Source organism: Cryptococcus neoformans, chromosome 7 (assembly GCF_000149245.1).
Source record: "Cryptococcus neoformans var. grubii H99 chromosome 7, complete sequence".
NCBI lineage: Eukaryota > Fungi > Basidiomycota > Tremellomycetes > Tremellales > Cryptococcaceae > Cryptococcus > Cryptococcus neoformans.
This window is the reverse complement of record NC_026751.1, coordinates 592,869-620,159: the sequence shown is the minus strand read 5'-3', so window position 1 is coordinate 620,159 and position 27,291 is coordinate 592,869. Positions and strand designations below refer to the sequence as shown.

General features: G+C 46.2%; 11 protein-coding genes and 6 non-coding genes; 8 read left to right on the top strand and 9 right to left on the bottom strand.

Annotated features, from left to right (window-relative positions):
* Nucleotides 1–253, bottom strand: part of CNAG_05688 (V-type ATPase, F subunit) — a 1,196-nt gene extending 943 nt beyond the window's left edge. Inside the window, exons 1-2 of the mRNA XM_012195064.1 lie at nt 128–253; nt 1–74 (exon numbers count right to left, since the gene is read on the bottom strand). The exon at nt 1–74 is cut by the window's left edge and continues 8 nt beyond it. Coding sequence (XP_012050454.1) covers nt 1–74; nt 128–187 — 134 coding nt within the window. The 5' untranslated portion in view covers nt 188–253. The remainder of the gene's footprint in view (nt 75–127) is intronic.
* A 134-nt stretch (nt 254–387) lies between these two features.
* CNAG_05687 (hypothetical protein) lies at nt 388–4,008 on the top strand. XM_012194945.1 has 10 exons: nt 388–558; nt 611–677; nt 729–1,693; nt 1,759–1,910; nt 1,965–2,094; nt 2,160–2,261; nt 2,319–2,669; nt 2,723–2,946; nt 3,003–3,208; nt 3,260–4,008. Exons 1-10 carry the CDS (start codon nt 490–492, stop codon nt 3,898–3,900), a joined length of 2,907 nt encoding a protein of 968 aa, XP_012050335.1. The 5' UTR covers nt 388–489; the 3' UTR covers nt 3,901–4,008.
* Nucleotides 3,160–3,960, bottom strand: CNAG_12664. The gene has a single exon (XR_001045970.1). It is a non-coding gene; the product is annotated as a hypothetical RNA (non-coding RNA).
* Nucleotides 4,009–4,100: 92 nt separating the features above from the next.
* On the bottom strand, nt 4,101–4,930 carry CNAG_05686 (hypothetical protein). XM_012195063.1 has 3 exons: nt 4,527–4,930; nt 4,390–4,454; nt 4,101–4,321 (listed from the first exon to the last, which is right to left on the bottom strand). Exons 1-3 carry the CDS (start codon nt 4,684–4,686, stop codon nt 4,226–4,228), a joined length of 321 nt encoding a protein of 106 aa, XP_012050453.1. The 5' UTR covers nt 4,687–4,930; the 3' UTR covers nt 4,101–4,225.
* CNAG_12663 lies at nt 4,109–4,960 on the top strand. XR_001045969.1 has 3 exons: nt 4,109–4,467; nt 4,527–4,657; nt 4,715–4,960. It is a non-coding gene; the product is annotated as a hypothetical RNA (non-coding RNA).
* A 1,199-nt stretch (nt 4,961–6,159) lies between these two features.
* On the bottom strand, nt 6,160–8,900 carry CNAG_05685 (neutral amino acid transporter). XM_012194944.1 has 8 exons: nt 8,070–8,900; nt 7,948–8,024; nt 7,865–7,888; nt 7,689–7,799; nt 7,494–7,633; nt 6,910–7,433; nt 6,747–6,844; nt 6,160–6,685 (listed from the first exon to the last, which is right to left on the bottom strand). Exons 1-8 carry the CDS (start codon nt 8,249–8,251, stop codon nt 6,402–6,404), a joined length of 1,440 nt encoding a protein of 479 aa, XP_012050334.1. The 5' UTR covers nt 8,252–8,900; the 3' UTR covers nt 6,160–6,401.
* A 246-nt stretch (nt 8,901–9,146) lies between these two features.
* CNAG_12662 lies at nt 9,147–9,649 on the bottom strand. XR_001045968.1 has 1 exon: nt 9,147–9,649. It is a non-coding gene; the product is annotated as a hypothetical RNA (non-coding RNA).
* Nucleotides 9,342–9,884, top strand: CNAG_12661. Its single transcript, XR_001045967.1, has one exon. It is a non-coding gene; the product is annotated as a hypothetical RNA (non-coding RNA).
* Nucleotides 9,885–10,639: 755 nt separating this feature from the next.
* Nucleotides 10,640–11,746, bottom strand: CNAG_12660. XR_001045966.1 has 1 exon: nt 10,640–11,746. It is a non-coding gene; the product is annotated as a hypothetical RNA (non-coding RNA).
* A 111-nt stretch (nt 11,747–11,857) lies between these two features.
* On the top strand, nt 11,858–14,617 carry CNAG_05684 (hypothetical protein). XM_012194943.1 has 7 exons: nt 11,858–12,363; nt 12,427–12,860; nt 12,907–13,089; nt 13,132–13,283; nt 13,352–13,451; nt 13,499–13,614; nt 13,668–14,617. Exons 1-7 carry the CDS (start codon nt 12,077–12,079, stop codon nt 13,863–13,865), a joined length of 1,470 nt encoding a protein of 489 aa, XP_012050333.1. The 5' UTR covers nt 11,858–12,076; the 3' UTR covers nt 13,866–14,617.
* Nucleotides 13,752–14,779, bottom strand: CNAG_05683 (hypothetical protein). XM_012195062.1 has 3 exons: nt 14,408–14,779; nt 14,273–14,354; nt 13,752–14,217 (listed from the first exon to the last, which is right to left on the bottom strand). The coding sequence occupies exons 1-3, from the start codon at nt 14,525–14,527 to the stop codon at nt 14,054–14,056; spliced, it is 366 nt and encodes a 121-aa protein (XP_012050452.1). The 5' UTR covers nt 14,528–14,779; the 3' UTR covers nt 13,752–14,053.
* A 1,322-nt stretch (nt 14,780–16,101) lies between these two features.
* Nucleotides 16,102–17,076, top strand: CNAG_05682 (hypothetical protein). XM_012195061.1 has 3 exons: nt 16,102–16,398; nt 16,468–16,794; nt 16,848–17,076. The coding sequence occupies exons 1-3, from the start codon at nt 16,300–16,302 to the stop codon at nt 16,965–16,967; spliced, it is 546 nt and encodes a 181-aa protein (XP_012050451.1). The 5' UTR covers nt 16,102–16,299; the 3' UTR covers nt 16,968–17,076.
* On the bottom strand, nt 17,004–19,168 carry CNAG_07668 (hypothetical protein). XM_012195406.1 has 8 exons: nt 18,661–19,168; nt 18,531–18,572; nt 18,406–18,478; nt 18,241–18,328; nt 18,071–18,186; nt 17,880–18,011; nt 17,454–17,825; nt 17,004–17,391 (listed from the first exon to the last, which is right to left on the bottom strand). The coding sequence occupies exons 1-8, from the start codon at nt 18,817–18,819 to the stop codon at nt 17,276–17,278; spliced, it is 1,098 nt and encodes a 365-aa protein (XP_012050796.1). The 5' UTR covers nt 18,820–19,168; the 3' UTR covers nt 17,004–17,275.
* An 800-nt stretch (nt 19,169–19,968) lies between these two features.
* CNAG_07667 (HAL protein kinase) lies at nt 19,969–23,457 on the top strand. XM_012194942.1 has 6 exons: nt 19,969–20,325; nt 20,370–20,730; nt 20,809–21,812; nt 21,865–22,197; nt 22,256–22,373; nt 22,433–23,457. Exons 1-6 carry the CDS (start codon nt 20,239–20,241, stop codon nt 22,804–22,806), a joined length of 2,277 nt encoding a protein of 758 aa, XP_012050332.1. The 5' UTR covers nt 19,969–20,238; the 3' UTR covers nt 22,807–23,457.
* A 345-nt stretch (nt 23,458–23,802) lies between these two features.
* CNAG_05679 (pre-mRNA-splicing factor ini1) lies at nt 23,803–25,094 on the top strand. XM_012195060.1 has 8 exons: nt 23,803–23,989; nt 24,045–24,093; nt 24,148–24,184; nt 24,316–24,377; nt 24,474–24,515; nt 24,569–24,645; nt 24,773–24,819; nt 24,882–25,094. The coding sequence occupies exons 1-8, from the start codon at nt 23,987–23,989 to the stop codon at nt 24,913–24,915; spliced, it is 351 nt and encodes a 116-aa protein (XP_012050450.1). The 5' UTR covers nt 23,803–23,986; the 3' UTR covers nt 24,916–25,094.
* Nucleotides 25,095–25,119: 25 nt separating this feature from the next.
* Nucleotides 25,120–27,016, bottom strand: CNAG_05678 (membrane protein). XM_012194941.1 has 6 exons: nt 26,117–27,016; nt 25,902–26,055; nt 25,787–25,832; nt 25,550–25,733; nt 25,437–25,497; nt 25,120–25,379 (listed from the first exon to the last, which is right to left on the bottom strand). The coding sequence occupies exons 1-6, from the start codon at nt 26,491–26,493 to the stop codon at nt 25,278–25,280; spliced, it is 924 nt and encodes a 307-aa protein (XP_012050331.1). The 5' UTR covers nt 26,494–27,016; the 3' UTR covers nt 25,120–25,277.
* Nucleotides 25,171–27,156, top strand: CNAG_12659. The gene is made up of 4 exons (XR_001045965.1): nt 25,171–25,503; nt 25,559–25,811; nt 25,884–26,386; nt 26,445–27,156. It is a non-coding gene; the product is annotated as a hypothetical RNA (non-coding RNA).
* Nucleotides 27,157–27,291: the final 135 nt, after the last annotated feature.

Genomic DNA, 27,291 nt, shown 5'->3' with positions numbered 1-27,291 from the left:
ACGATCAGAAAGTTCTTCTTCTGATGTTGATTTATATGACCGATGCCGGCAAGAAGCAACCCTGTCACTGAATCCTGTTGACGGTTAGCTGACTGGAAGAGGAACGAAAGCAGCAGGGGGTAATTACTTCGTCGCCGATTACTGCTATGAGGTTTCTATCCTTAGGGTTGGGAGTATTGGATGCCATGGGTGAATATAGTAGATGGTGTATGAAGAAAGGAGCCAATGAAATGTAATAGCTGCTGGTGCTGGAGGTGTGGATGATAGCATGATAGGGGTACTGCGAATAATAGAAGGGTAATCATCGGTGGTCGCCGAATTGGTCTAAACTGCGGTCATGTGACCTTGAAGAGCGTATAAAACGAACAACCGCCATCTCGCGAGTCATCTCGCTCACATACCTAGTAGTAGTAATACATCGATCAATGATACATATATAACATATATCGATCCCCGTTGCGCCATTACCGTGCGCCTCTGACGACTTTCATGCTCCACTCTCCCTCCATCCCTCAGCTTATAGCCACAGCTTATGCCCAAGCGTTGCCCCCTCCTCGCGTAAGTACTTCTTGTCATGATCCCTTCGCTTTCGCTTACCCCTGCTCCTAAGCTATTTAAGACTCTTCAAGAAGTCCATCCTAATAATCGTAGCCTCAGTTTCCAATATGACCTCAGACGTATGTTTCACATCTTACAAAGACTATTATATGACTTTATCATCATTGCAGGTGCACTTCTTAACCATCTTCTTCCCGCTCCCCCGTCCATCATGCTTGCCTATCTTGCCCATTCACTGTCGACATCCATAATAGCGACAAAAGATTTCACAATTGATTTGCTTTTCTATATATCCAATCACGAAATTCCCCCTATAGAGTCTCTCGTTCCAATCCTCAATATCTTGATGGAAAATTCCACTTGTTTTGAAGATGGTACCATCTTGCCCTCTATGCTTTCTGATCCAGTTTTGCTACAAAGCGACACCACCGGTGAATCATCAAAATGCCGGAACAACAATCAGACAAGTACCTTATCCCTTATTCTTCCTTTACTGCGTGTATCAGCGACGCCATTCTCTCCTCCAACCCTCACTGCTTTCGTTGCCCGATTATTAAACTGCCTTTCACCCTTTCCGGTGCCACCACTCGATGTGGGTCTGGAAGCAGGTCAATTGCTTCCTTCCCTCGCAGACGAAATTGGCATCCCACTCCGGAACTGTCTTGGAGGGCTGATGGCCGATGCGACTACAAATGACCCGCAACAAGTGGAACAAGTAATATTTCAACAGGACTCACAACTTGCACAAAGTCATAGCCCCTCCCAAGTTGAAATGTCAACAAATTCTTCAGTGCCTCTTAAAGCAATTGTCGCGTTCTTGTTAGAACAGGCTCATCGTGCATCCCAATGGGACCCCTCGGAGCTGGCTCTCGAAATGGAACATTATCAAGCACCTGCACCAAGTTATGTACGCTTGCTCAAAGCAGGTCAGCATATCTGCTCCAACCCCGAGGAATTTATCGTCGTCTTATTCGAAGTATCGATTGAAAGGCTCATTTCCGAAAATGGCCGAAGCCTCATAGCCAAGGCAGAAGGAATGCGAGACTGGGGTTGGGTAACTGAATCCTTACCTAATCTCCTAAGATGGTGGCGATCTCAGAGGGAAGAGGATGGCTTCGTAGGTTGGCGACTGCCGGTGAGATCTACCCCTGAAATTCGTTAATAGCAATGCGCTGACGGCGATGGGTGATTCGGGGACAGTCTGTGGTCGCTGAACCTCTGACCAAGGCGGTACAAGCGTTTCTTCCGGCCATGCAAAGCTATTCTGAAAAGGTGTTAGAGACGTACGAAGTAATGGTGCAGTCTGCGGAGATTGAGGAGGAATCCAGTGGATTTACTCCCCCTGAGGCTTGGTGCGTCTATGTGCTAATCGTGTGGCCGTGCTGTTGTACTGACATTCAGGCCAGGCAATTAGTGTCATTGCAAGAGTATCTCATTGGAAAGTTGATTGAGATGGACCTCATCACTAGAACCGAAGCCAACAAGATGATTCCGACGATATCGGTACCACAAACTGTTCAGGGTCAATCTTTATTGGTGAGCCATTGCCAACAGTGAAAAACCTCAAGTCATTTATAAGCTAAATTTGCTTTCGCCTATAGGAAAGAATGGAGTCGGAATCTCGTGCCCATGTCAAACCTCTCGTATTCATCATAACTTACGCTTTCGGCGCCGCAAAGTCTTTCGCATATGAAATTATCAAAGTATGTCCTGAGCCTGGTAAGGTAATTATCGAACCGAATCTGACCGAATCTCTGTAGATTATCAAATCATCGCCTCAGGTGCCCCCACCTGAAAATCTTTTTCTCCATGTATCGTATCAACCCTCAATATTTTCGGCCCTGGTCACATTCATCTCACCTTTATCGCTGTATACACTAATGTCAGATCGACTTCTGGAAGCTTATTCTGAATTGGACGAATTCGCCCGATCCGATGACCCACAGGGCTACCTTACGAGATTTGGAGAAGGGGTTATCTTGCTAGAAAGCTTCGCTAGAGAATTCAATTTGGATCTTCCAGAATTGCTCGCCAACGGGAGAAGTGCCATTGGGTATGGCTTGTTGAACGCAGAGCAGAAAGACTGCTTGAATGGTTGGGTAAAGGCAATCGTAAGTGAAAGCTTTACAGTTATGGGGTTGACGTAGTTTGACTTCCTCTGCAGTTCGGCTCTGACGGAATAGAAGATCAAATACTTCTGGCCACCCCACCGCAAACACTTTGCTGCTTAGTACCTACTTTGATTCAGCAAGCTATCGCGGCAGTAGCCTGCAATCAAATAGATCTTGATACCTTGCATAGCGGGCTCTCGTATTTCTCTCAACCATTATTAAGCTGGTGCTTGGGTGGAGTAATCGGATGGCTCTGCGACGAGATTCTAAGACAGGGGTAAGCGTCTCAACAGCTCAATACAATCAACAGCCGCTGATAATGAGTTTCTCCAGAGCCCTGGGTGCGCTCCATCTAGTTGTTCTTCAAGTATTAGCAATGGGCCATGCTTGCCCAGAGCAGCTTCTGAAAGTGAATGACAGAGCTCTCAGAAAACTCATCAATCCTTTAAGTGGTCTAGATGAGGTTATTGGAAGCTCAAATTTTGATATGCTTGCATTCAAAGCTAAGCTAGAGTCTCTAGGGATCGCTACTTCTCACTGTTAGTAATGTAAAACCAAGAACATTACGTATATGCTAATAAGGTACTCAGATGCACCGCCAAATCAGCCGTCAGTTGAGTCAAGTCTCCAAAGCATTAACACTCTTCCATTTGCAACAGCATTTTGGGCGAATCCTTTGCTTGATTCCCTATGGGCTTCTGCAGACGCTTCAAACTGGATGACAGTTGTCCTCAAGATTATTTTCTCACAACTCGATATACCTCCAGTTTCCCCAGTAGGCTCTGCTTGCCAAAGATCGGAAGCATATGCGAACTTTGTTCCGTTCCTTCTGATGGTCAATATCAAGGGAAACGAGCCACTATTAAGTGGGCTAGCCGTGTGGCTTAAAAATTCCACTGATGAGCTCATCCATTACACCCGCGACAGTCGCGTACTTGCTGGTATTTTTACGCAATGTACCTTGCTAGCCGACATCATATGGGGCAGAGCGATGGCCAGGCGAGTGATCAAGGAACTTGTAGCCGAGTTACATTCAGTTACGGCATTGGGCATCAGATCAGGCGAGCAAAGTGAGGAGACGACTCAAATACACGGTCGCAAAATGAAACATCGTGATGGGCGTCGCCTGACTTCTGAACAAAGGTTGATGTGTGAGCATATAATCAAAACGTTGACCTATGATGATGAGTTGAGGGCTAGATGGGGGGATCAATTTGTAGATTCCGTGTAAGGCATTCGACGAACTAGATAATGAATCCCTGATCAGTTTTGAGTTTCCATGATGTCTGAGATGTTGCCGTGGCAGTTGTAATCAAGCAACAGGGATAGAACGTCCGCCGGTAATACTTATACGGTGACAATGACGACACTGACGTATTAATACCATTTTCTTGCAAGGCTGTTCTTATTTTTGTCCCAACAAGAGCCAATAAAGTAGCACAAAATCCTATTTTTTCGCACTTTTGGATAGTTGATCGCTAAAATCTCATCGAAATCCCATTGATAGCTACTGCATAATCATCGTAAACAGCCCTTTTCTTGTGCGTAGAGTACAATCAGACCCTATCCCCCGCCAGTTTCTTTTCACCCCATTCCTTTTCTTCAGGGTTCCGGAATGTAGCACCTGCAAACTTCTTGGCGTAGCCATTAACCTTACATCGACTCACTACTTCAGCATGTCTTGGGTAATGGGCATCATCACGAGTAATAATTCACTGACCTGTTCTTTAAACGAGAGTTTCTCCGAGTGGTCGGACATGTTCCCACCTCCAGGAGCGGTTGCAGCTTTTAAAGTTCAATGCATCGTTGAGTAAGCATACGACCCAAGAGATATCAGACGTCAAGTTATGGACTAACCTTCCTGCGAAGAGTCTGCAGCTTCTCTAGGTGCTGCTGGTAGTCCAGTACCTGCAGCCACTATGGATGGAGGGGGCACAGCATTCGGATTGTTAGGGTCGACAATTTGGGCCACCGCCGGCTGGTCAACGGTATGCTGCTGTGCGGCTTGACTTGACATTGTGTTTAGCTTACTCAAAGATACAAAGGATAGGGATCTTGATCTATTAAATACAGTGGAGATTCACTCAATTCTACGTATCAGTAGTTTGGTGGGCTGTATATAGTCGATCGCGTTTGGTACAAATACACCCAATCTACGCACTACGTACGTCTTCAGAGTCAATCCGTCGGCATCATTGTTGGTGGGGGTGTAGGGAGCATGACGTCATATTAGAGACCACTTTTGTATGATGGTGTACACATAACTTTGTATTTAAGGAATACGTTTTAACGCTTTTAATTCACGTATTTTATTTGCCTCCAGAAGAGCCTCCGGATCTACCCAGCAGCCTACGAGGAGTGATAACGGAGATCGACAATCTCCGAGATCCTTGACATCGCTGGGGGTTCCATCAGAAAAGGAGCGTTCACGCATAATAAACGCGGTTATTGGATTAGATTGGACGCCATAATAGCAATGGACCATTACTTGAGTTCAAAATCGAAGATGTAAAGGAACAATATTTCCTTTGCGGATGTCAAACCATCAACGAAGAATTAATAAAGCGATCACTCAACTTTTTTGCGGTTGCATTACGTATACACTTCTTCTTTGCCCACCAACAACCTTTTTTGGTAATACTTTGTAGACCTCAGCTTGTGCTTATCTTAGCTTGTAAAACTTGGTACAACCAATCATACTCATCTCCGGCCCAGATCAGGCTATTGAGGTTTATCGGCATCCTCTCTGTCCGGTTCCTCATGCAGAGGCCGTCTTTCCCGATTTAGACGGACGATCCTTCTCTTTACAAGATATTATCGTCCATCATCCATTCTATATATTATATCTACGCTGTCAAACACGATATCCTTTCAGGACATTTCATCCCCATTCTCTTCTTTTCGACGATGGCCTTCATGATAAACTTCAGAGCCAATATCGCCGCTCCTGGAGCATCTAACTTATTTACGTACGACACTTGTGTTCTTCCTGATCATCATGCAGCCCCCTTTCCTTTGTCTCTTCCCCCTCCCTTCGCTCTTCATCTGCGTACAGATTGGATCAAAGTCTTATTTCAATTGTGACAATTACTGATTTGACGTGCTTTACTAGCCGCATTCCAAGTGCCCGCCGCTTGTGACAATACGTACTCATCATTGAATTTAATCTAATCTGATCTTCTAACGGCGCAATCGCAATTGCGACTCATCATGCTCTTTTTCGACCCATCATAGGCAGGGCAGTTCTCGTATCAGTCGCTATTTTCCTACGTCTTTGCTTGTGCGAGCCTGCTCGAACAGTTAGTAAGGTATGGAGGAATAATCTTCGGCGGTGAAAATCAAGATGGAAGATCGGGCTTTTATTTACTATTCTGAGGACGATATATGCAAGGAGGTGTATGGACAAATATGATCTTCCTCTCTGATGCGGTCGCGCGCGAAAAGATCGATGAGCGAGACTAAACTCTCCTTGCGCCGGATCTGGTGGGCATGATGAACATGTGGTGTGCATCTGTACGTTGCTTATAGACAGTATAATGAGTTCACCAAAACGAAAATTGCTACTATTACTGTACTTGTACGATAAATACTGATGCATAAATGACCATGATGTTTGATTGCACGATTTGTAGGCTTAAGACAACAACTCTCAAAGATACTAATATTCCCCTCCCACTTTACATTTTCCTTCTCAATCCACGGCGGTCCCCTCGCACTATTCCCCCAATACTGTTAACCGCTGTTATCGGCGCAAGAGAATGGGCTAGTGATCGCGCCGTTTTTGTAAGAGTCATTAATGCTGACCACGGAGGCCCAAGTACCCGTGATAACAATGAAAATGCCCAGGACGATGAGGAAAACGTTGAGGGCGACGAGAGATTTAAAGCGCAAGGATTTATCTGTTTTGCGATGACCCCAGTTATCATGCAACCACATCCAGCCTTCTGTGATGAAACAAAGGAACGTGCCCAGAGTTGCACCGATGAGACTGACAAAATCTCCAAAAAATGGAATTGCTAGTTCGAACTTCAGTTTGCGGCCTTGACATAACGTAGCAACGGGGCAATGTAAACTCACATTCCGCCAGAATAAACGCAATAAAGACACAAGTACCGACCGTGCCGAGCCAGACCGCCCAATGAGTGAATGAAGGCGCAGTCAGGTGAGCAGAGCCTCTGCAGGGAACACCGATGGCTGTTACTATAGGGAGTCATACGGTTGCTTGCGAAACTTTACTTACCGGAGCAACCTCACAAAGACCATTTTAGCTCCCACATGTGTATAAAGAATACAGCCGACGAATAGACCGGGGAGGGCAACTCCATATGCAATTTTCTTGATTAGGAGACCGGCAGATCCAAGCGCGGGGTTGGAAAGATATTGGCCGCAATAATAATAAACGACGATACCGATGGTCAAATAAACGGCGGAGCAGACAGACTGCGCAGAGTAAAGAGCATGATTAAATCGTTTTGGCTCACGCATCTCCCCGATTACATTGAAAAAAGCGGGTGTGCCACAGTAAGCAAAGACGACGGTAGATACCGCGCTCATTCCGTTCAAAAACGTCCCATCAGACCTGAAGGCGTGAACGTCTTTCTCCCAGGGACCAGTCGAAGGCGCAGCTTCTGGGCGGTCTTCGACTCCTACGGCAATGGTGATAATAAGGATGGCAGACATAACGGAGCAAAAACCTATCCATCCTAAAATGGACACCTTGCCTAGGGTTTGAAGAGAAGCGAATGCAAATGTGACGACCATGCCCTTATAACAATTGATAGATAAGCCTACGGCATGCAAAATTTCTTGAACGGGAGCACTTACGATCACTGCCCAGACGACGGTACAAGTGGCATGACCGGTAATAGCATTAAAGGCAATAGAGAGTGTGATATAACCGGAACCACACAAGAAAACCATGAAAAGTGGATAGACGAAAGAAAAGAATTCTCGACCCCATTTCCCTACACAGACACACGAGATTAGCAGCGAGAGTGTGGGGAGGACAATCATAAATACCTGCAAGGACATAGCCCACACCATCCATTGAATATACTTCCGGATGGTTCCGCTTAAACTGGCCAATAACAAGGCCACTCCAAGTGGTCAACAACGCCACAGCAATGATGACTACGAGAGAGTTCGGATTAGCACAGGTCTCCACCGTAATGGATAAAGGCAGCTTCTTGACTTACTGATCACCCCTGGTACAGCCCCAACTAGAATGATCGGAGTCAATAAGTGGAGAAACTTTATAATGTGGGCAATGTAAACTCACCATCCAAAAGGACTTGAGGCATGGCCAGTACGCCCAAAGCAATCGTAAGTTTAATCATCAATACGACTGACTTCAGCCTTTGATGGAAGTTAGTCGGTCCCTTGGGGCTACCATGCACTCACATTCCGACGGATCTATAGTTAACTTGCCCCTCTTTGTGCTCACCAAAGACAGCGTCTCTTTCGGGATCGTTGAAATCGGGTATATCATCACCTAACTTCGTGTCCAAGACCGGAAACGTCGTCGGCTCTACAATTGCTGTAGAGGTCGAGTCTTTGCCGTACATTTCGATGTCAACCCCCATGTTGTAATCCTGGTGGTAAATTTAGTCGAAAAGGTGAACCGGTGAAACGAGAGTTACAGTATAATATAAGAAAAGGAAAGGCAAGAAGAAATAGAAATTGTCGGTCCGAGTACATGTCGCCACGCAGTCAAAATACGTATATATCCAATATTCAAGATCTCCTGTTATGCTTGGTCGGGCATCGAAGCATTGAGCAGTGGGGCTGTTAGATCGCCTGACTTATCAGGTGGACAAAGTGTGAAGCAGAAAAATGGCTGACTGGAGGCAAATGGGGCTCGCTTGCGGCTCTACTCCCTTCCTCACCCTAATTACTCCACGGTACTGCCGATGGATAAAATTTACCCCGGACCGCGAGGAGTCCCCGCATCTCGCAATAGAAGCAGGAGATTAAGTTAACAGAATACGTAATACGCAAACCCAAAGCAACCATCAAACAAGACGATGCCAGGCACTGGTCATTGATGGAAAAACAAACGAGGTGAAAACGAGCGCTGTTGGCTGTTGGCTGCTGGCTGCTGGCTATTGACCGCCCGATAATGTCGCCGTATATCGATTGTTACGTATACCCACTATTTGGTGTGAATACTCACTTAATCACTCGCTCTTTGTAATTTATCCTTAGCTCTCAGCGAGATCCGTCGTCCTTTGATTGACACGCGAAATGTTTTGTTGAATGCTGTTGTGCCTTTCATGTATGAATTCACTCATCACTTGTTGCCACATGTTTTTCTCCCCGTTGTCCTATGCCAAGCCCTCACCATGAGAAAATTTTGGCCTCTTGGCTTCATGACACGGCATCAAACAACGTCGCGGTGCAACAGCAGCAGATACTTGCTGCTGCTCGACTGCACTAAGTAGCGATATGCACTTCGTCCCAAGCGAACGAAGCTACAGTATGCCACAAACTACTCCATTCTAACTCATAGTCCATAAATTGTCAATACACCAAGTATTCCTTCCCTATTACTGCTAGTAGTTGTTCAGATCGCCGCGTTATATAATAATGGCCGACATGAGAAAAAACTTAGAGCAAAAAAGATAAAAGTGAAAAAGCATAATAACAAATTTACAGTGACAGAACATAAAGTGTATTTTACTCCCTTCATCAACGCAACATCCCCGAAAACCGGGGGAGCCAAACTACGACTTTCCCTTTCGTCAGTGTCTCTAATCGTTACAGAACGGGGCAAAAAGGGGCGTCGCGAGGGCAGCGCTGCTCCCAGTCTTGGACGGTTTGAAATCTCTAGTCGCCTCGAATGGAGGCTTGATCGACGAGAGGACAAAGGGAAAGATGAAAAAGTGGACGAAGGGGCTTGGGAAGGTTGGAGGAAGGCAGTTGGCTGCTAGATTATCCCTAATGCTGCAGAGGTATAGGAGATTGTAGAAGATGGAAGTCAGCCGGTGGGGTGAAGAGACGATTGTTTTAATAAAGTTTCGGTCCAATTGATTGGTTGAGAAACTTCACGAAAAAAAACTGGAAAAAAACATAAATGTCGAATAATTCATTTGAAAGGCGCAAGGCTAAGGAGAAGAAAACTGGACCGAAAGGGCCTCCTTGGCGGAATCCTCTGAGAGGGTGATAGTACATGCCCATCGCAGACCTACGCCGACGAATTGCCGCGGGATCATTTACATGCATGATAAAGTTTGGGAGCATGAGTAGCTATTGCGGTCGCCATTTCTCCCCTGTCAATGCAGTTGAAGGCATTAGATAGCGCCTGGAGAGTAAAGATGGATGTGATGTCCGTCGTTTTGCCCTTGATTGCTCGCTCAATTGTCCTGACAACTGGCTCAACGCCGCCTAATGACATCAGTCCCATCTGAAAGGTTAGGAGAATTCCGGTTTGAAGGTGGCTATGAGGACGGCCTTTGCACGGACTCGAAAGATTAGGCCGCTAACTGCGATGGGGCGTACAAAAGCCGTCCGATGTGTGAAGCAAGACGAGCTTCAAGGCTAGGAACATTCCTTTGCCTGGCAAATTGTTACTGGCAATGGCACGGCTCATTTCGTTGAGCAACTTGCAGAACTTGCCATCTCGCAAGCCATTTTCATGTGGGAGGTCCAGCCGGATATACCAGGCGCCTAGTTGGAATTCAATTTATTGATTACTTCCTGGAGTAAGTCCGGAATCAGAGTTGGAATTGCCTGGCGATCGGAGGGATTGAAGAGATTGAAAGGATTGGGGTGCTTTGTGGAGTGCTTGTTGCGAAGTTGACTGAGGACTTCAGGAATGGGGTTAGCGCACTTGTCTCTTGTCAATATCCTGGCTGCTGCCTCAAGTCTCCCCTTCTCGATCTTCCTAATGGCTTGGTCCGCCCTGGACATTCCCCTAGCTCCTTTGCCTGACCAAGTCGGCGCCTCCAGTCATCATGCGATATATAGGCCCGAAGGCGTGAAGCTATCAGTTGGGGATGGTTAAATGCGGGGACAGTTTCTCTCTTGGGGATTTGGAGAAGGATGGCGAGGTTGGCTGCCGAGAAGTGGGAGTGAATTCTATCAACGAGTTGTTCGACCAGGTTATGACGGCTCGCTGCGTACTTCGAGGTAAGGCTTTGAAGCTGGTGAGGAAGCGGAAGGGGTGTAGGAAGTGGAGGAACTACTCTTCCATTGCATGCTTGGGGTGACTATGTAGGCGCTGCATCTCCATCTCCTCGACTCTTTCCTAGCCACCTAATCTTGCCCGCTAAGGCATCCAGATCCAATTCGCCTTTCCTTACTCTGTGTTCCTCCCTGTCGCCTGCCACCTGTTCTCGGGGTTGTCGGGATGTGTGTGCGACGCTTTCAAGACGTCTAATAGGGGTGGCTGGGGGCGCCACGTAGTTGGGACCTGAACGGAGTAAACTACGGAGCGCGAGAGGACAGGGTTGACTGGACAGGTGAGTGCTTGGCCTGCGGGAGTCACGGGAGCTGGTGTAGGACGCTGGGGCCGGCGAGCAGAGGATGCGGCTTCTGGAAGGTACGGCGTAGCCGCTGTTGTGTGGGAACGGGGTCGAGAGGGCCTGATTGACTCAGCGAATTGGATGTTTGTTGTTCTCTAGACCCATATCCCAGCAGCCACTACTTCTCAACTGAGCACCAGTTCCTCCGTGTGAGCCTCTCTGGGGATCGACGTTCGTCTTGGGTCCGAAGTTGTGGAGCGAACCCGTATGGAAGCTTCCTGACATCCTTGTTTCGCCTTGTGAAGTGTGATATCCCATTGGCCCTTCCAGACTCGATGACAGACGTCGCATTTTACGAGTTACGCGTCCTATGTTCACCAGCTCCTCTGCGGTTTTTCTTCAGGCCCGTGCTGTTTCTGGATGCGTGCTAGGAGGTTTTGTAGAGATGGGGATCAGGAGTTGGGATAGATATCGCTGACGCATAGGGAAGGCCCCGAGGCAACGGCGGATTCCTGGCTTGGGACAGGAGCAGAGAGGGGTGGAATACAGTACTTTGATGGTAAAGATGAATATATTTAAGTTAAATTTGAAATAAATCATCCCCGTAACTTGTGAATAATTACTTGCAAAGGTTTAATAAGATCAGATTACAACACTCTACTACTGGGAGAACGGGACTTTGCGGAGGATGACGGTGACGGATAGTCGAGATAAAGCTGAAGATATGATACAACCATTTTTTACCTTCAGCTTCGTTAAATTATTATTATTATTTCATGCTGAGCTCATCCAATATCACACTAGCGATTCGTAATATCAACTCTCCTTTTATCGCGGCGAAAGCCCTCATCGCACGACGAAGCGGTTTCTTCAACAGTATTCTTTCATCGCTCCCTACTTCCTGTCCCATCATTCCATCTCCCCTTTGTATAGCAGCTTGCTACAATGACCACTTCCCTCCAGAATCAACTGACACAACATATTCCCCGTAAAACGTCTTCACCACTCTCCTCGCCGAGCTCTTCTGTGGGCCGTGGGATGCCCATTGCGACAACGTCGCCAGCTCGCAACGGGCCATCTGGAAGCCCAGCCACCAGCTCCACTCTTCCTCTCACAGATGATGAAAGTGAGCTTACCGAAGAAGAGGAACCGGGAATCACTCCCGCAGAGGACAACGATCCAGATGACGAAGCAGAAGAAGATAATGCTCCCGATGATCCAGCAGACAATAGGTACGTCTGTCATCAATGGTCCTAATTAAGCTTCTTCAGTTGTATTGTTAACGTGCAAACCAGAATGAATCGCTCGGAATCTCAAGCAACCACAACATCCTTGACACCACCTCCATCCGATCCTGGGACTGCGTCTCCGGTCAATACTTCACGAATAATTAGCTCAGACATTCCAGCATCAAACATCCACATACTCAGTGGCAGTATGATTCCCAAGGACTATTCGCACAACCGCAATACCGACCAAATTATACCATTCAGTCATACGAACAAAGGAAGCAATGGTGATGAGGACGTGACGATGCGACCTGCAGAAGACGATGACGAAGGCAGCGACCAAGGGACTGTCAATGGTATGATGGATGGCACAGAAGAGGATCTCTTGCAAATACCCATTCAACGTCTTGAAGAGGCGACAGAACTTGCCGATATAGGGAAAATGACAGTACCAGCATTCGCAGACGCTGAAGCTCATATGGAGGAGTATGGCTGGATTGGTACGTATGGATGCCGCAGCCTTCATTCATGTCTTACATTATGCAGAGCCTCCAGCACCCGAAACAATCCCGCCTACCTTGCTCAAACAAAGTTCTCACGCTCCCCCTCTTCCACCATCAGCTCTACGCCAGCTTCTGCTCGTAGAGGTCAAGCTTGCTGAATTGAGGGACTGCCTTTATTTAGAGAGGATGGAAGAGGCTGCAGCGGAGGAAGAGATGATATTGGAAGGTGAGTTTGGGTTACCTCGGCGAAAAATCTCATGGCATCTAGGGACGTACCCCGCCTTGAAATGTTTATACAAAACCCTGGACGAGCGGCGCGAGCGCTTGCATGAAGGCGCCTCTAGAAGGTTCGAAGCTCAATTGGCCGAGTTTAGGCGGATGAGAGACGCCGAGAGGCACCTCATATGGTCGACTTGGACAGTATGTCACCATTACACAATGTCTCCAGTCACCTAATCAAATGTTTGATGCTCACATCTTTCACATAGGAAGAGCGGGATAAACTCCACTGGGACGAATTTCAAACAACATGGAGCAAACGTAGGAAATTGGCCCGCGAGAAAGGCTTAATTGAGACAACCAGGCTCAGTGAGTATACCTATGTCATATAAGCAATTGATACTCATGAGACATAGCAAAACCTGTCCCGAGTCCTGATCATCCTCACCATATCCATCGGTTTGACTGGTACCAGGATGCTGTTCCAGCACCTTTGGGGGGGGACATAGCACAAATGGAGGCTTTGGCCATGGTCAGTCTTTTGATAACGTTAAAAGCTGCTTTTTAATTTAAAGTAAATTGCAGAGCCGACGGCCGCCCCCGATATTACCTTTAGCCCCACATGCTTCACCTGCTGCTTTGCCATCATCTTATATCGCAACAGGAACGGGACAACATTCTAGTATTGCATCTGATGGTCCGAACATATACACTGCATTTGGGCGCACGCCCAGACCGACTAACACTAGCTTAGAATTCACAGCTGCCACCGCTGCTATTTAAATGGCATGGCGAAGATTGCTGAAAAAATGAGGTCCGCCTTTGAAACTTGTACACGACAAGCAAGTAGTTGTGTAGATGTGGATCCTAATCATTGCGAACACAGCAGCCGTACCGCGAATGTGAACAATATAGTATCATATATCATCGTTGCATGTATCGCTACTCAATAAGGCGAGATTAACGTTGTTTTAGACGTTCTTCTTCACTTCGTCTTTGGCATCCCTAGCGGCGCCTGCAGCCTGGCCGAGTGTGCGGTTAGCGCTCTGGCGGGCAGACTCGGCCGTCTCAGCTGCCTTGGACCCAAGGTTGTCAGCAGCAGACTTGACTTCGCCTTCAGACGGAGTCTTTGTGCCTGTCAAATAGTGCCTAGTCAGTATCGAATGATGCATGTCGATTTTGAGACTGACCGACGGTGTTCTTTGCACTCTGAGTGGCCTTTTCGGTAGAGTCAATACCGCTCGCGAGTGTCTGTCCAACCTTCTTGTTGAGCTACGAAGCTTCACGTCTCAGTGGTGGTGTACAAGTATGACGATGAGACTCACGTTCTCAGCGGTCTCCTTCACACTATCGGTAAGGGATTTCTGACTAAGAACAGAGGTGCTGAACGGTCGACTAGCTCTTGAAAATGGAACGCGCGTTGCTAAAAATCGGACGACGGACATGATAGAAAGTGGTGAAAGGCGGTTAAGTTATGCAAGATATGGCTTGTAATAGTCTTTGTTACTCCACTTGAGAGCGTTTATTGGATCGTGAAATGCTGGGAACGTAAATCATTATGATCCCAATAAGGTGAAGGTATATATAGTGAGGCGACTCAGTCATGACGGATGTGACATAATAGTCTGAAGTCTGGTGTCTGATGACGATACGAAGTGAAATGTCAAATGATAAAATACAAACTACACACAGTCTGCAGATGATGACACAGACGGAATACAGAACACAGAACATTACATAGGACAGAGGACGTGGATTGAATACTGGATCAGGGTTGCAGAAATGACGTCATTTATGACGGCTACACCAGTGAGCTTAGGTCCGAGGTGCGTGGGAGGGGAAGAAGAGCGGAAGGGTATTCTTGCCGTATGTTGGACATCCTTTATACAATCGATTATCCTATATATGTTTTATGGGATGGGCTTATTATGACATTCTTTATAAAACATGTCAAGACGTGTAGTGTGCAGTGCGTATTGCGTTTGGCTAATGAAGTGATAGAACCGGCAGGAAGTGTCTCGTTATCCTTTTTTTCTTATGATCATATTGCTAACAATCCCGTACCACCACTACTTTAAGCTGGTCCCCCAACACAGTTTCTAACGTCAAGTGTCAAGAAAGCGTCAAGTGTCAAGAATACGTCAAGTGTCAAGAATACTTCTTCTGCTAATAAATTGTTGTTTTTCAGCAAAGTCCCTTTCTCACCACGGTGGTATACGGGACCCGAGTTTTGAATCATGCTGAAACCGAAGGAAGATTATTGTCTTAGGTTATCAAACTGGGGTCTGGATAAGTGGTGGTAGCTCCTTTCACCACCTAAAAGGTCTTTCTCCCCTTTTTCTCCATCAGGACCCATCAATTGAATACACACCAGAAGCATGAGCTTTTCTTCTGTTAGGGTTACCAGTGCCCAGTGCTTTACTTACAATGCACACATTCATTTTATTAGCAACTTAAGGCATTGTCGCGTAATGAAATCATAGACTGACTTCCCTGCCCCCTTCGTTCTATTGCTGCGGTCGACGAGCGTCTATTCGGTGGAGGGAGTAGATTTTGACAGGTCGTAGCGTACAGATCCTATCATCCCCCTCCATTGGGACACCAATTAATCTCATTTGGGAATGGTTCAACCGTGACTTTCATTTTGGTATTAATAGAGCTTGGAGTGTCCAGTGCATGTAGGGTTTTGTTGTCGCATCGGGTGTGGCAATGGGGTAGCCGACCTGACTAGGGAAAGTTCGTCGAGAATTAGGCGACTCATTGATAATTAGATGGCTGACTGGACAGTTGACTGGACTTGAGTACATTAAAAAGCACGACCCACAGACCTCTATTTTTTCATTCCACCACAAATGTTGTTTCATCATTTTATAACCATTCAAATAAATAAATAAATAATTATAAAATCTAATATAACCTATTATTATATTTAATGTAACCGCCGCTCATCATCATCAACAAATTATTCGCTCCGCACGCGCTAATTATGTCATCGTGCCTCCTGACGCGTATGAGAATCCGCCGCAACAAGAGGAAAGGGAAATGATCCTGAAATGATCCCTCCTACGTAGAAGTCGTCTTGATACTTATTTACTTCTTACTATTCAGTATCGTCCTTCTCTCCCTCAATCATTAATTCTCCTTTATTCATCTCTCGTCGCTTCATCTATACTTTTTCATCCATTTAACGTCTAAATTGTTCATTTAAGCAGCAACAATGGCAGTCCTCCAACAGGCTCTTGCCCCCTTCACCCTCAAGGGATTCTATCTTCTCACTTGGGGGACGGCGTTGGGCTCCAATGTCTACAAAACCCTCGTAAGACAATACTCCGTTTAGTTGAAATTCCATTAGCTGATACATATGTGCGTTTAAAATGTGTGATAGTCGAGTTACCGAATTTTTAGGGCTCTCCCGCGACAGACATTTGGTACTCTTCAATCTCATCTAACGCCACTCTATTTTTCATTTTCCTCCATTACTACATCTGCCCTTTTACTCACTCATCTCTATTTTCATCCATCTTTGATCTCGTCGCCCCGGGTCGAGCCTCACTGGCTAACTTCCGAGGAGGGTCGACAGGGCCTGTTGATCGTGGCCGGCCTTGTGCCTCAAGTCTTGAATTGGCTTGTCGTTGGGCCTTTGGCGAACAGTGTTGTATTTGAAAGACACAGATTGGAGAGGGTAGAAGGAAAGGAATATGACGAAGCCAACGTAAGTGATTATCTCAAAAACCTGTCATGCCCGGTTCAGCTGATGCTATCCAGCCTTCCGATGCCATGAACAAAGTGAACAAAAAGTTCACTACCTTGCACACCATTAGCTCTGTCCTTGACACAGCTGCGCTCATCGCACTTGCAGGTTTGGGTCTTGTTGTTAGCATGTAAGGAGCTGCCTACCGGCAAAGTTAAATATCTAGAAGTCGAGGTTCGAAGAAACAAACAATCACATGCATCACGCTTCTTCGCGGTGAAATGTATCGGTCATAATATCCTTAATTTCGTACCGTTCCACATTATCATCATATCTAAAAGCCGGCTACATTAAAGTTTGGATCTCCTGAGGGTACTGACAACCCAGGTGTGGTACATGGTCGCCAAGCGACCTATTAACGTACAACACTTCGTTCATAAGTCCGACTGACCCGCGTTGGTCACCTATCTTTTTATATCTCCATTTGATAAAACTGTTTTTATCAGTGTTGTCGGTATCCGGCGTAAGCTGGAGGACCGAAGGGAATTCCTGAGATGTGCGTTGATTGCGTGGCGTTTGACGACGATGCATTCATAAGGGATTGACGGATTTGGGCATCTGCAAAGAGGTGGAAGCAATCGAATGAGCTCTACTGTCTGTCATCCCATGGAAAATCTTACAAGGATCGGTATATGCCAGTTGCATGGTTCTGCTAGGTTCATCGACCCTGGGCATGCCATCTCCGTCAAATGCCCCGTATACATCAATACTGGGTCTACTCAGCATGGGATGATGAACGACAGACGGCTGGGAATAAGCAGTTCTCGCAGATACAGGAAGATCATATGCCGTGTCGGTTCTCCGGTAAATGTCGGGGACATAATCTTGAGCAGACTGGGACTTGTCGCCAAGCCGCTCTTCATCGACGACCTGAATGTTAGAGTATGATATGCCATCAGATGTCGGGGGTAACACTATTAGTTCCTTATGATTGGCTTTCTGTTGTCGCCGGAAAGTAATAATGGTAAGGATAAGTAGGGTTGACCAAGCAACTAGACCGCGAGATGATGAGCCCATAGGACGATAAGCAACCGGATGTCACGCACTGGATGAGAGCCAATCAAAGATCGCAGACGCCTTTTTGGTCTTGCACCAATTCCGTAAGCCATTCTTGTAACTGTCGCCAAGATCCGAATGAGGGTCATTACTGGAGTTTTTGCAACCTTTTTCAGTCCAGGCTATATAGAAGTAGGCTCCAGGTAAGTTATTTGCTGAACATCGTAAGACGATAACTCACCACTGATAGTGACAATAAATGCTGCTAAAAGCATGAGGAAAGTCCCAAAGGCATGGAGTATTAGTGTCGACCGCGTCTGAGCTAGGAACTGGGCAGGGCGCTTCAGTTTATCCCATCTATCAAGATTTTATAAGTCAAGGATAGGGCAGGGAGGAGAAAATTGATCACACCGATCATATACAATGGGTACAACCATCAAAGTAACGGTCAAGGAAAATGAGAGTAGAAGCAGAAACAGGACAAAACCGGTTCCTCCTGCTGCATTTATGTCGGCCAGTCAGCATTATTGAATGGTGATTATATTGATTGTTAGGATATTAATGGACAATACCTACATACAGAGAGCCATTTGGCCTGGAAGCCGGCCACTGCTCCCATGGTGCAAACGGCAATGAAGGTGAAGAACATCTAAGATCAAACCTTTAGACTTTCCTACTCTTCGACTGACAATACAACTCACAGTAGCTGAGTGTAGGATAATGTGTGATCTCTGAAGCGACGGCTGTAGGTCACCAAGTCAGCATGTCATCGAAGAGCCAGGCTATATCCACCAGTGATCGGAAGATGACCTAGATGAGCCTGCCACCTACTTCTTCATAGTCATACTTATCAGCGAATGGATTTTCCATATTGACTCTGCGCTCATTCGATCGTTTGAGGACATTGCGATCTAAGTTGAATTTGAAGACTTTCGAGAGTTTGTTGCCGGCTGAAGAAAAAGCGAGTGTGGACTTGAGTTTCTCTATCATTCTGTGTGGCGAATAGCGTAGCAGAAAAGCTGAAGCCAAAAGACTATGGATAGGTAAGCTGCAAGCTTTCGCTTCCAGGGAGCAGGACGCAGTAGGAAAGACAGCGATGTAACAATGCAGCACTAGTAACTGGTTGCTGTTGTCGATATTGTTGTTGATGACCGCTTGTCTACTACTATTACGAACGCAAACATTCGATATCAAAGATCGAATAAAAGGTAGTCCCTTAAAGCTCTTGCTGAATAATTAATTGCGCGTCTGATGAAAAGGACACACTGCCAAAGGTAGTTGACTGATGCTTGTACTTAGCAAGGAAGCGGCAAAAAAATAGGTGCCACCAGTGGTGAGCTGATGTGTATATAGAAGGTAGATACGTATGCATGTGAGAAGCCTAGTTGCTGTAAACGGAATCAAATTTGAGTTAAACATGGATTTTGTGGCTGTTGTGCATGGAATAAAGGCGCATTATTCATCCATAAAAGGAAGGTCCGATTCTGTAGTATCACCTTGTAAATGCGTTATGTCTTGTTACCTCTGTTTTGCATAAACAATGGCCATCTGAAAATGGTCGGAAAAGGCAAAATAAATCACTCCGACGTGTCCTGCCAAAAGGGTCGGCTGTGTGATGTCCCTTCGTCCTTCCTTAAACATTCGGGCCTCGACGGAGGCCGGCCAATGTTCTTCGAAGGGCTTTGTGTCGAGTCTTAATTTTAATAACTTTATTTCCTATTTATCTTTTTAGGTAGAATTATTTAATTTAGCTAATAGATTGAAGTGAAATTTTATATAACATAATCAACTCTTCACTCCTACGGTTGACTTCCACGTTCTGCAACCCCCCTATACTTCTGCAGCATTAGGGATATTCCAGCAACTAATTGCCTTTCTCCAACCTCCCCAAGCTCCTTCATCCACCTCTTCATAAATAGTTAAATTAGAAATGAAAATATATAACAATTTTTTTAAGTACAGAGATCTGACGTGTAACAATTAATTAATAAACTTAATTATTTTCATATTAATGTTTCATGAGATCATCAGAGAAAGAGGAAAGAGAAAGAAGAGCCTCAAGGCGGCAATAAAAAAGCAGCGGGGCGGATTTACTAATATTTGATCCCGCAAGGGATTACAAACTGTTGGCCAAATAGGTAGACGGCGGGTTTTACATGGCTGCAGGTTAATATATAATTTGTAGTGGCTTGACTTTCGCCACTATTAATATTGTCTACATATCTCGTTTTACTGAACCCCTTCTCTTACTTGCTACGCCTTTCACTCGCAATGCCGCTTTCCAACTCATAGTAATCACCAATCTCAGCCATTATACGCAACACTTCACTGGAGCCCAGGTTTTGAAGCATCGCCAAGTAACTAACAGTCCGGTTTGGATATAATTCATATTGCGACAGTAGTCTCGAGATGTCGTCGTTATCTCAAGAAGGCATTTCTGGAGCTTCAGCGGACAACGCTGGGGAAGACGTGCAGCCTGCAGATACTGTTGGCAATGTGAGTATCTACCAACGCGTCGATTTGTTGCTGATTGCCCGTAGGCGCGGTCTGTGAATATGAGGGACTTGTCTCATGTATTTGAGGCATCTTTGCAGATGCCCCCCAAATCACAGCCGGGCAGTACCGTCGCCACTCCATCGTTGTCTCCCAGTTTAATCTCTACTGCGGAATGGGAGCAGGAATTCGCAAGCTCTCCCCCTGCTATTTCTGCCGTTCACACTAGTCCTGTTCCATCTGCCTCTGTCACAAGCAGACAAACTGAACAACCCTCCATCCTTGATTCTCATTATCTGTCACCTATTCCTTCAAGCCCTAATCAAAAACCTGTGACGTCGCCTCTTGGCGCCCCTGACTTGTCACAGAGGACTCTCTCTCCAGAGCATGCGTTTCCCTTTCCCAGTGGTATGTGCCGAGTAATTATACATCTGCCGTTCGTGAATCATGGCTGACTTCTGGCGTCACTGTCCCTTGCCACTGTAGCCAAACATATAACGCCATCTAATCCACCTGCGGCGGGTAGTGGCCAAGTATTTGCTGGTTTGTCAAGACCCAATTCTTCTGCGAGTAACGATGGCACCTCCGCCTCGCTGGCCGGAAAAAACCAGGATAACTCCGCCGCTATGAAATCCGTTAGCCGCTCGGAGTCTATCGCAGCCAATATAAATGGTCATGATATCATAAGCCATGCGTCAGGAGAAAAACGTCCAGGGGCAGCTGTCAAGTCTGGGCGGTCATCCTCATCTGCCGCGAAACCACCTGCAGAGCTGATCTCTAAAAAGTCCTTCTTCCATAAAATGTTCCATCCAAATCAGGACAAACATGATGGGAAAAGTACTTCTGGGCAAAGCAGGCTTCATCTTGATCTCCCGCGCGATGCGCTCAGCAATGGCCTAGCGAGTGGCCGAGTTAGTCCGTCTATTATGGGACCGAACACCACTGAGTCGCCTCCACTTACGCCCTCTGGCAATATCTCTGATATTGACTCACGACCTCCATCTCGAGCGCCAAGTCGACCTCCTAGCGTCAAACGTCAAAACTCGGTCCCTGGCCACGATATTTCTGTTCAAGCTTTTGTTGATCCAAAGAATGCTGTCACGCCTCCTGTAGGTGTACTGGCTCCTCAGCCCCAGCGCCGATTATCACAGAGGTCAGCTGGCTCTCCTAGTCGCCGATCTGCTTCTGCCGCACAAGGGGGCACTGCAAAGAAGGATGAGCCCGCGGGAAACATTGGAACTAAATTTACTCTCAAGGATCTTGTCGGACTGGGAGATAATAAGGTTAAAAAAGCCTCTGCAGCAGGTTCGGCCAAAGGCTCGGATCGTGGGTCAACCAGGGGGAGTGAAATAGGAGACAACAATAGCACAGCATCGTTGTTAAAAAAGTATGGTGTATGTGATCGTGCGGCCATTGGCAAGGGGGCCACAGCAGTCGTCAGATTAGCACACAAATGGGACAGAAGGGAAGAAAAACTGTACGCGGTGAAAGTAAGTAGTGACTTATGTTGGATTAGTGCACGTGTCTCACGTCATTTGATAGGAGTTCCGTAAGCGTCGTAAAAACGAGACAGAAAAGGATTACGTCAAGAAACTCACTTCAGAGTTCTGCATATCTTCAACCTTGCACCATATCAATGTTGTTGAGACAGTTGATTTAGTGCAAGATGAAGCACATCATTGGTGTGAAGTCATGGAATATTGTCCCGGAGGCGATCTCTATGCAGCAATCAAGAAGGGCGGCATGTCTAGCCAAGAGGTAGAGTGCTCATTCAAGCAGATAATGCAAGGCATTGCATATCTTCATTCCATGGGAGTGGCTCATCGAGATATAAAGCCTGAGAATTTGCTTTTAGATGGAAGAGGACATGTCAAGGTGCGAGAGAGTTTCATCTTATATCCCATGTTGCGGTAAAGCTGATGTCTCCTCGCAGATAACCGATTTCGGTGTTTCAGATGTGTTCAGAATGTGTTGGGAGAAGAAGACGCACATGAGCAAAGGCTTATGTGGGTCGGAGCCTTATATAGCGCCGGAGCTGTTTGAACAAAAAGGTCAGCGCTAGTGCTTTTTACCCAACTGGCATGTGGCTGACCGATTTCATCCAATTAAGAGTACGATGCTCGTCTTGTTGACGTGTGGGCTGCCGCTATCGTATTCTACTGCATGCAGTTTCAAGAACTGCCGTGGAGAGTTGCAAAGCCAAGCGATCCGACATTTGCCACCTATATGCAGCAATACAAACCACAACACGTTGTGGACGCCAGTGGCGGAACCCACCATCCTACACCACCTCCTCTTAACAACTTGATCCCCAGAGAATGCCGCGGTGTGATCAAACACATGCTTGATCCAGATCCCAAGACTAGATGGACCGTGGATGAGGCGCTAAAGGACAAATGGCTTGGCAATGTTGAGGTCTGTCAGGAAGGCCAGGAAAATAGTCACAAGCACACCACGGCCGGGATGGATATCGTCAAAGTGTAGATTGTTCAGGATGACGTTGACGGGCTGGAAGGGGGAGATGGAACACTTCAAGCGTATTGGTCATTCCTGTTATATCGGATCTGTTCCAATGTTTTCCGCCTGTCGTTCTGCACTATTTTCTTTTTGATATTGTACATACAAACAATGCTAGTGAATAATATTATTAGACTCCGGAGCGTAGAAAGATGAGATCAAGAAAATATCGGCTGTACTTTGAATCTAATCATTCCCTGGGCCATCAATACGATGTACAGGTCATTTTACTACCGTCTCCGGATAGCCTTTTTTGGGGGAAGGGCGAACACACGTTGTGGAGACAAATATCGAATATCGTGATTTTGTACTTGTAAGTATCAGGGCCTCCTTTAGGACGCAAATGGCTGCCGAAGGCATAGGCATATTGATATGATAAAAGTTGCGAGGCCGTATGCTGCTCAAATATGAACACTTCCAGCCTTCATCATTCTTCATCCATTCCTCATGTGCCACTGCCCAGCCTTAAAAAACAGATAATTTAAGTTCGGTCAATCGACACACGGGTGTGGGATTGGTTTAATGTCTAATGATAAGTCGGGACAAATTGTGCTTGTAGTGTCTGGACCTGGATAACTAGTGATTCTGGATGGATATGCATCGAAAGAACTTAAAGGAGTAATTATAAGTACAAGTGATGCGTGAAACGAAGAACAAAAAAGCCGCAGGCGTGCCGGCACACGAGAGGCAGGGGGCCTTCTTCATATCAACCCCCGTCTCTTGCCCCCTAACCCCCGTCGTTAATTTACATGTACGTACAGTAACATCCAGCTCCGGTTCTGTCGGCCTGCCACACCACGGTAGCAGCGCAAGCGGCAAACGAACCAAGAAACGGACATCTGTACAAACTAGATACTTAAAATGGGTGTTAAGAAAGTAACACATTACATAAACATCGGTAGCACGCCTATCTAAAACCCATATTCAATTTTACGTGAGACAGGTCCTTATTAATAATACCCTTCAACATGTGTCGTTCCGTCCAAGGATACAAATATCATATCTTTCGGTTACTAACACATGTTAACTCGCTCTACGTCTCATTTTTTTATCTGCTACTGCTACCATTATCAACATATTATCAACGCGAACATTCTCGTTACTATAGACTGCAAGATAACCGGAGTATCCGTCGAGTTTTTCCAGAATGGTAAGCCGATCGAATGGTCATGAAGCACGGCCAGACTTATAACAATCGTTTGTAGTCTAAACACCACCCTGATCTGCTAATGTGCCGAAGGCAACCGGGGATAGGTTAGTCAACAATTTAGCTGATAATGCTCGCTACTTATATTAATAACTTGACAGCTATTGGCCGCATGTGTGAAAAGTGCGATGGCAAGTGGTCAGTCGCTATCGGTGTGATCTCAGAGGTCTTTGTGTTCAGGAATTGAGTTCATTGAACACACTCAACCCTAAACTCTAGACTTCGTACTGTCTTATTCGAAGCAAATGCTGACATCTGCCATTTTGCAGTCCTGTCTGTGACTCGTACGTAAGACCCATGACTTTAGTAAGGATTTGCGATGAATGCTCTTGTGAGTGTCAAGAATTTTTTTTGTCCTTTATATTCCTCTTCTGCAATCTATGTAGTTTTGAGATCATTGCTATTGTAAATGCTGACAGAGCATAAGTTGGAACAACCGCAGGTAAATGTATAGTCTGCTCATCCCCTGGTAAGTTGTTTCATAAGCCTTCGAACGCCTGCCCATGCTAATGCTGCTGCTAGCCATATCGGATGCCTATTATTGCACGGAATGTACTAGACTAGAAAAGGATCGAGATGGGTGTCCGCGAATCATCAACGTGAGTTACCACACTGTTTCAGTCGCGATTCAAATCATGAAGATGTTTCACTTTCCTTTGATCCTTTTGTGGTCCATCGTTTGGTCATTTAATATAATACCGCTGACTTTATTATTGGCTACGATAGATGGGGGCAAGTCGGGTGGATGCCTTCTACGAACGAAAAAAACTAGGGTAGGTAGCGCTTTTACCATTCTTATCATTTTTATTGATCAGTGACCAATGCTTCCTCTCAGACTCGAAAAAGGCGGAGGTTTCAAAAAAGGATAGAGTTTTATAGAGTTTTATACTATTTATTTTTGCTCTGAGTAATTGTGGGACTTCCCCGCAGAATAATGGAAGCAAGGCCACACCAGTATTTTGTGGCCATGGGAAACTGATTAAATTTTAGGTCACGTACGAGACATGTGATATGTAATTGGATGATTGTGCAAGAGTTTCTATATTATCAGTTTGCGAAAGCTCCGCGGTGAAGTGGGAATGGCTTCATAATGATATTTTTAACTTGTACACAGCTTTGGTAATGCTGGCTAACTTAATATTTGACACTTATCCACACAGCACTATCAACGAGACTCAACTACCACGGTAGAGTATTACAACCTATCTGGAAGTAGCCTGAAAGCAAACACTCAAGTGCTGCGAGAAAGGTCGCCGACAGGAAGAATGAAGTAGCTGGTATCCTTGGTAAGCATCCCAGCAAGTCCTGTGTATGCAGCTACCGCTGCAGTTACCTTTGATCAGACATGTGTCAGCTCTTTCGGTAAAATATTCCTATCGAATAGACTCACGATACCGAAAGCGCCGCCAGCCTTGGTAGCGTTAGTGCTTGGTGCCAAATATCCCGCGGCGCTACAAGTAAGTGTTAGATAACTGTCGATGATAGGGGTAAGCTATAACTCACAGCAACCAGAAGGTGATGTCGAGGAAAACGAATACAGCAATGAGGGCGACGGACGATCGAAGACAGGCAAGCAAGAGGATGAAGGTGACAAGGGCCCAGGCAACAAGGTACAGACCCAATGCGCTGTCAAGCATGGCCGGATCGTCATACGAAGCGAGCACTTCAAATTGTGGAATGTAGAGAGCTGCAGAAAGCAGTGAGCACGCCATTTCGTATTTAATGACGAAGTATACCTACCTGCGAAAGAAAGCCAAAAGCCGCCGTAAGAGCAGAATGCCGTTGCCTAATTATTTTTCCGTTAGTTGAAGGCTCTCTGACGATCCAGCATAAGCAGCAGTAAGGACCCACTTACACCAAATGTGTTACCGCACGCCCATTCTTCGATCCCCACGATGATCTGACATAGACCTCCATAACCTAAGGCCATGCCAAGTATCACGTTATGTACCGTGACACCCCGAGCTGAGACGTTGAAGAGGGAAAGCAGAAATGTAGTGGCTGCGAAACTTTGACAAATGATGTTCTAGTCAGATCAGATGTCCGAGGGCAAAGGAGAGACGGACCTACCTGATCAGGCCCAAGGGGGCAGGATTGCCAAATTTCCTGTGGAATACAGGGAAGGCTGGCTGACTTGTGTCCATAGGATGGCCACCTGGAGTTATGAACCTTGTCATTGGTCCACCTGTTCCGTGATAACCAGTAGCACCATTGGAGGGTGCGAAGGACGCGTTGTCGTTTGTCAAGTGTCGTTCTACTGCCTCATCGTGACCGCTGGGGAGCTTCGTTTCAGACATTGTCAGAAGAGAGTGGTTGATGTTGCTGAGGATGGCTGGGAGAGTAAGTAACTTTACAGAAGAGAAGAATCTGTTGAAAGTAGAAAGTTGAAAGCGTTGAGGGAAATTTGAGGATGTTTGGGTCGTGCGGTGTGATTTATGACAATCCATAAACAGGTGAGTATACCCGACCTAGCCGGGCGTTCATAACGCCCCATAAAAATTTAGCAAGCACCTGACTGAGTTTCCGCTTGTTGACACTTAATCGCCGAGCTCCGATGAGTCCAAAATAATCCCACTTCCAACATCAGCATGGCCCAGCCTACAACATAACCTGTAATAGCCGATCTCATCAGCTACCGGCTATTGTGTTTCGCGTCTTTATCGGCTTGCGGTTTTCATGTCCCACGCAGTGGCAACAACTTCCCGTTCCACTACTAAGTTCCGTTTGCCTCCGTTCCCATTGTCCAACCTCGTATACAGAAATGCCGGCTCGAGAGAGCTGCTAATGGATATAGCCTCCCGGCATCGGTAATCCCCAATGAGCGCGTTCAGGTCAAAAGTCTGGGCGTCGGCGTCTCCTGTCGAGCGTCGTGGACTTTAGTGATGTGGGCAGAAGTATAGCTACTTTTTCCCGATGTGACTTTGCCACGGTAAAACCTGCCATGTATGGCCGGCAAAACTTTTGAGGACCGCTTGGGTCCCAAGCAGATATAGACGGACATCGCCGCCCTTATAAAACAGTAGTACTGCAGTAGTAACTGGGTGCATTATTCATCCTGTAGAGGGAAGGCCTGATTATGTAGTATCATTCGATGAAATGTTACGTCCTCACACTTTCGCGTGTGGCCATTTGACGATGGTCGAAATAGGCCAAAATCACCTCTACGACCAATTTGCGACGAGTTCCTTGCTCCTCGGACCTTCGGGCGTCAGTGCCAGCCACTAATCACATCATAAAAGATAGGC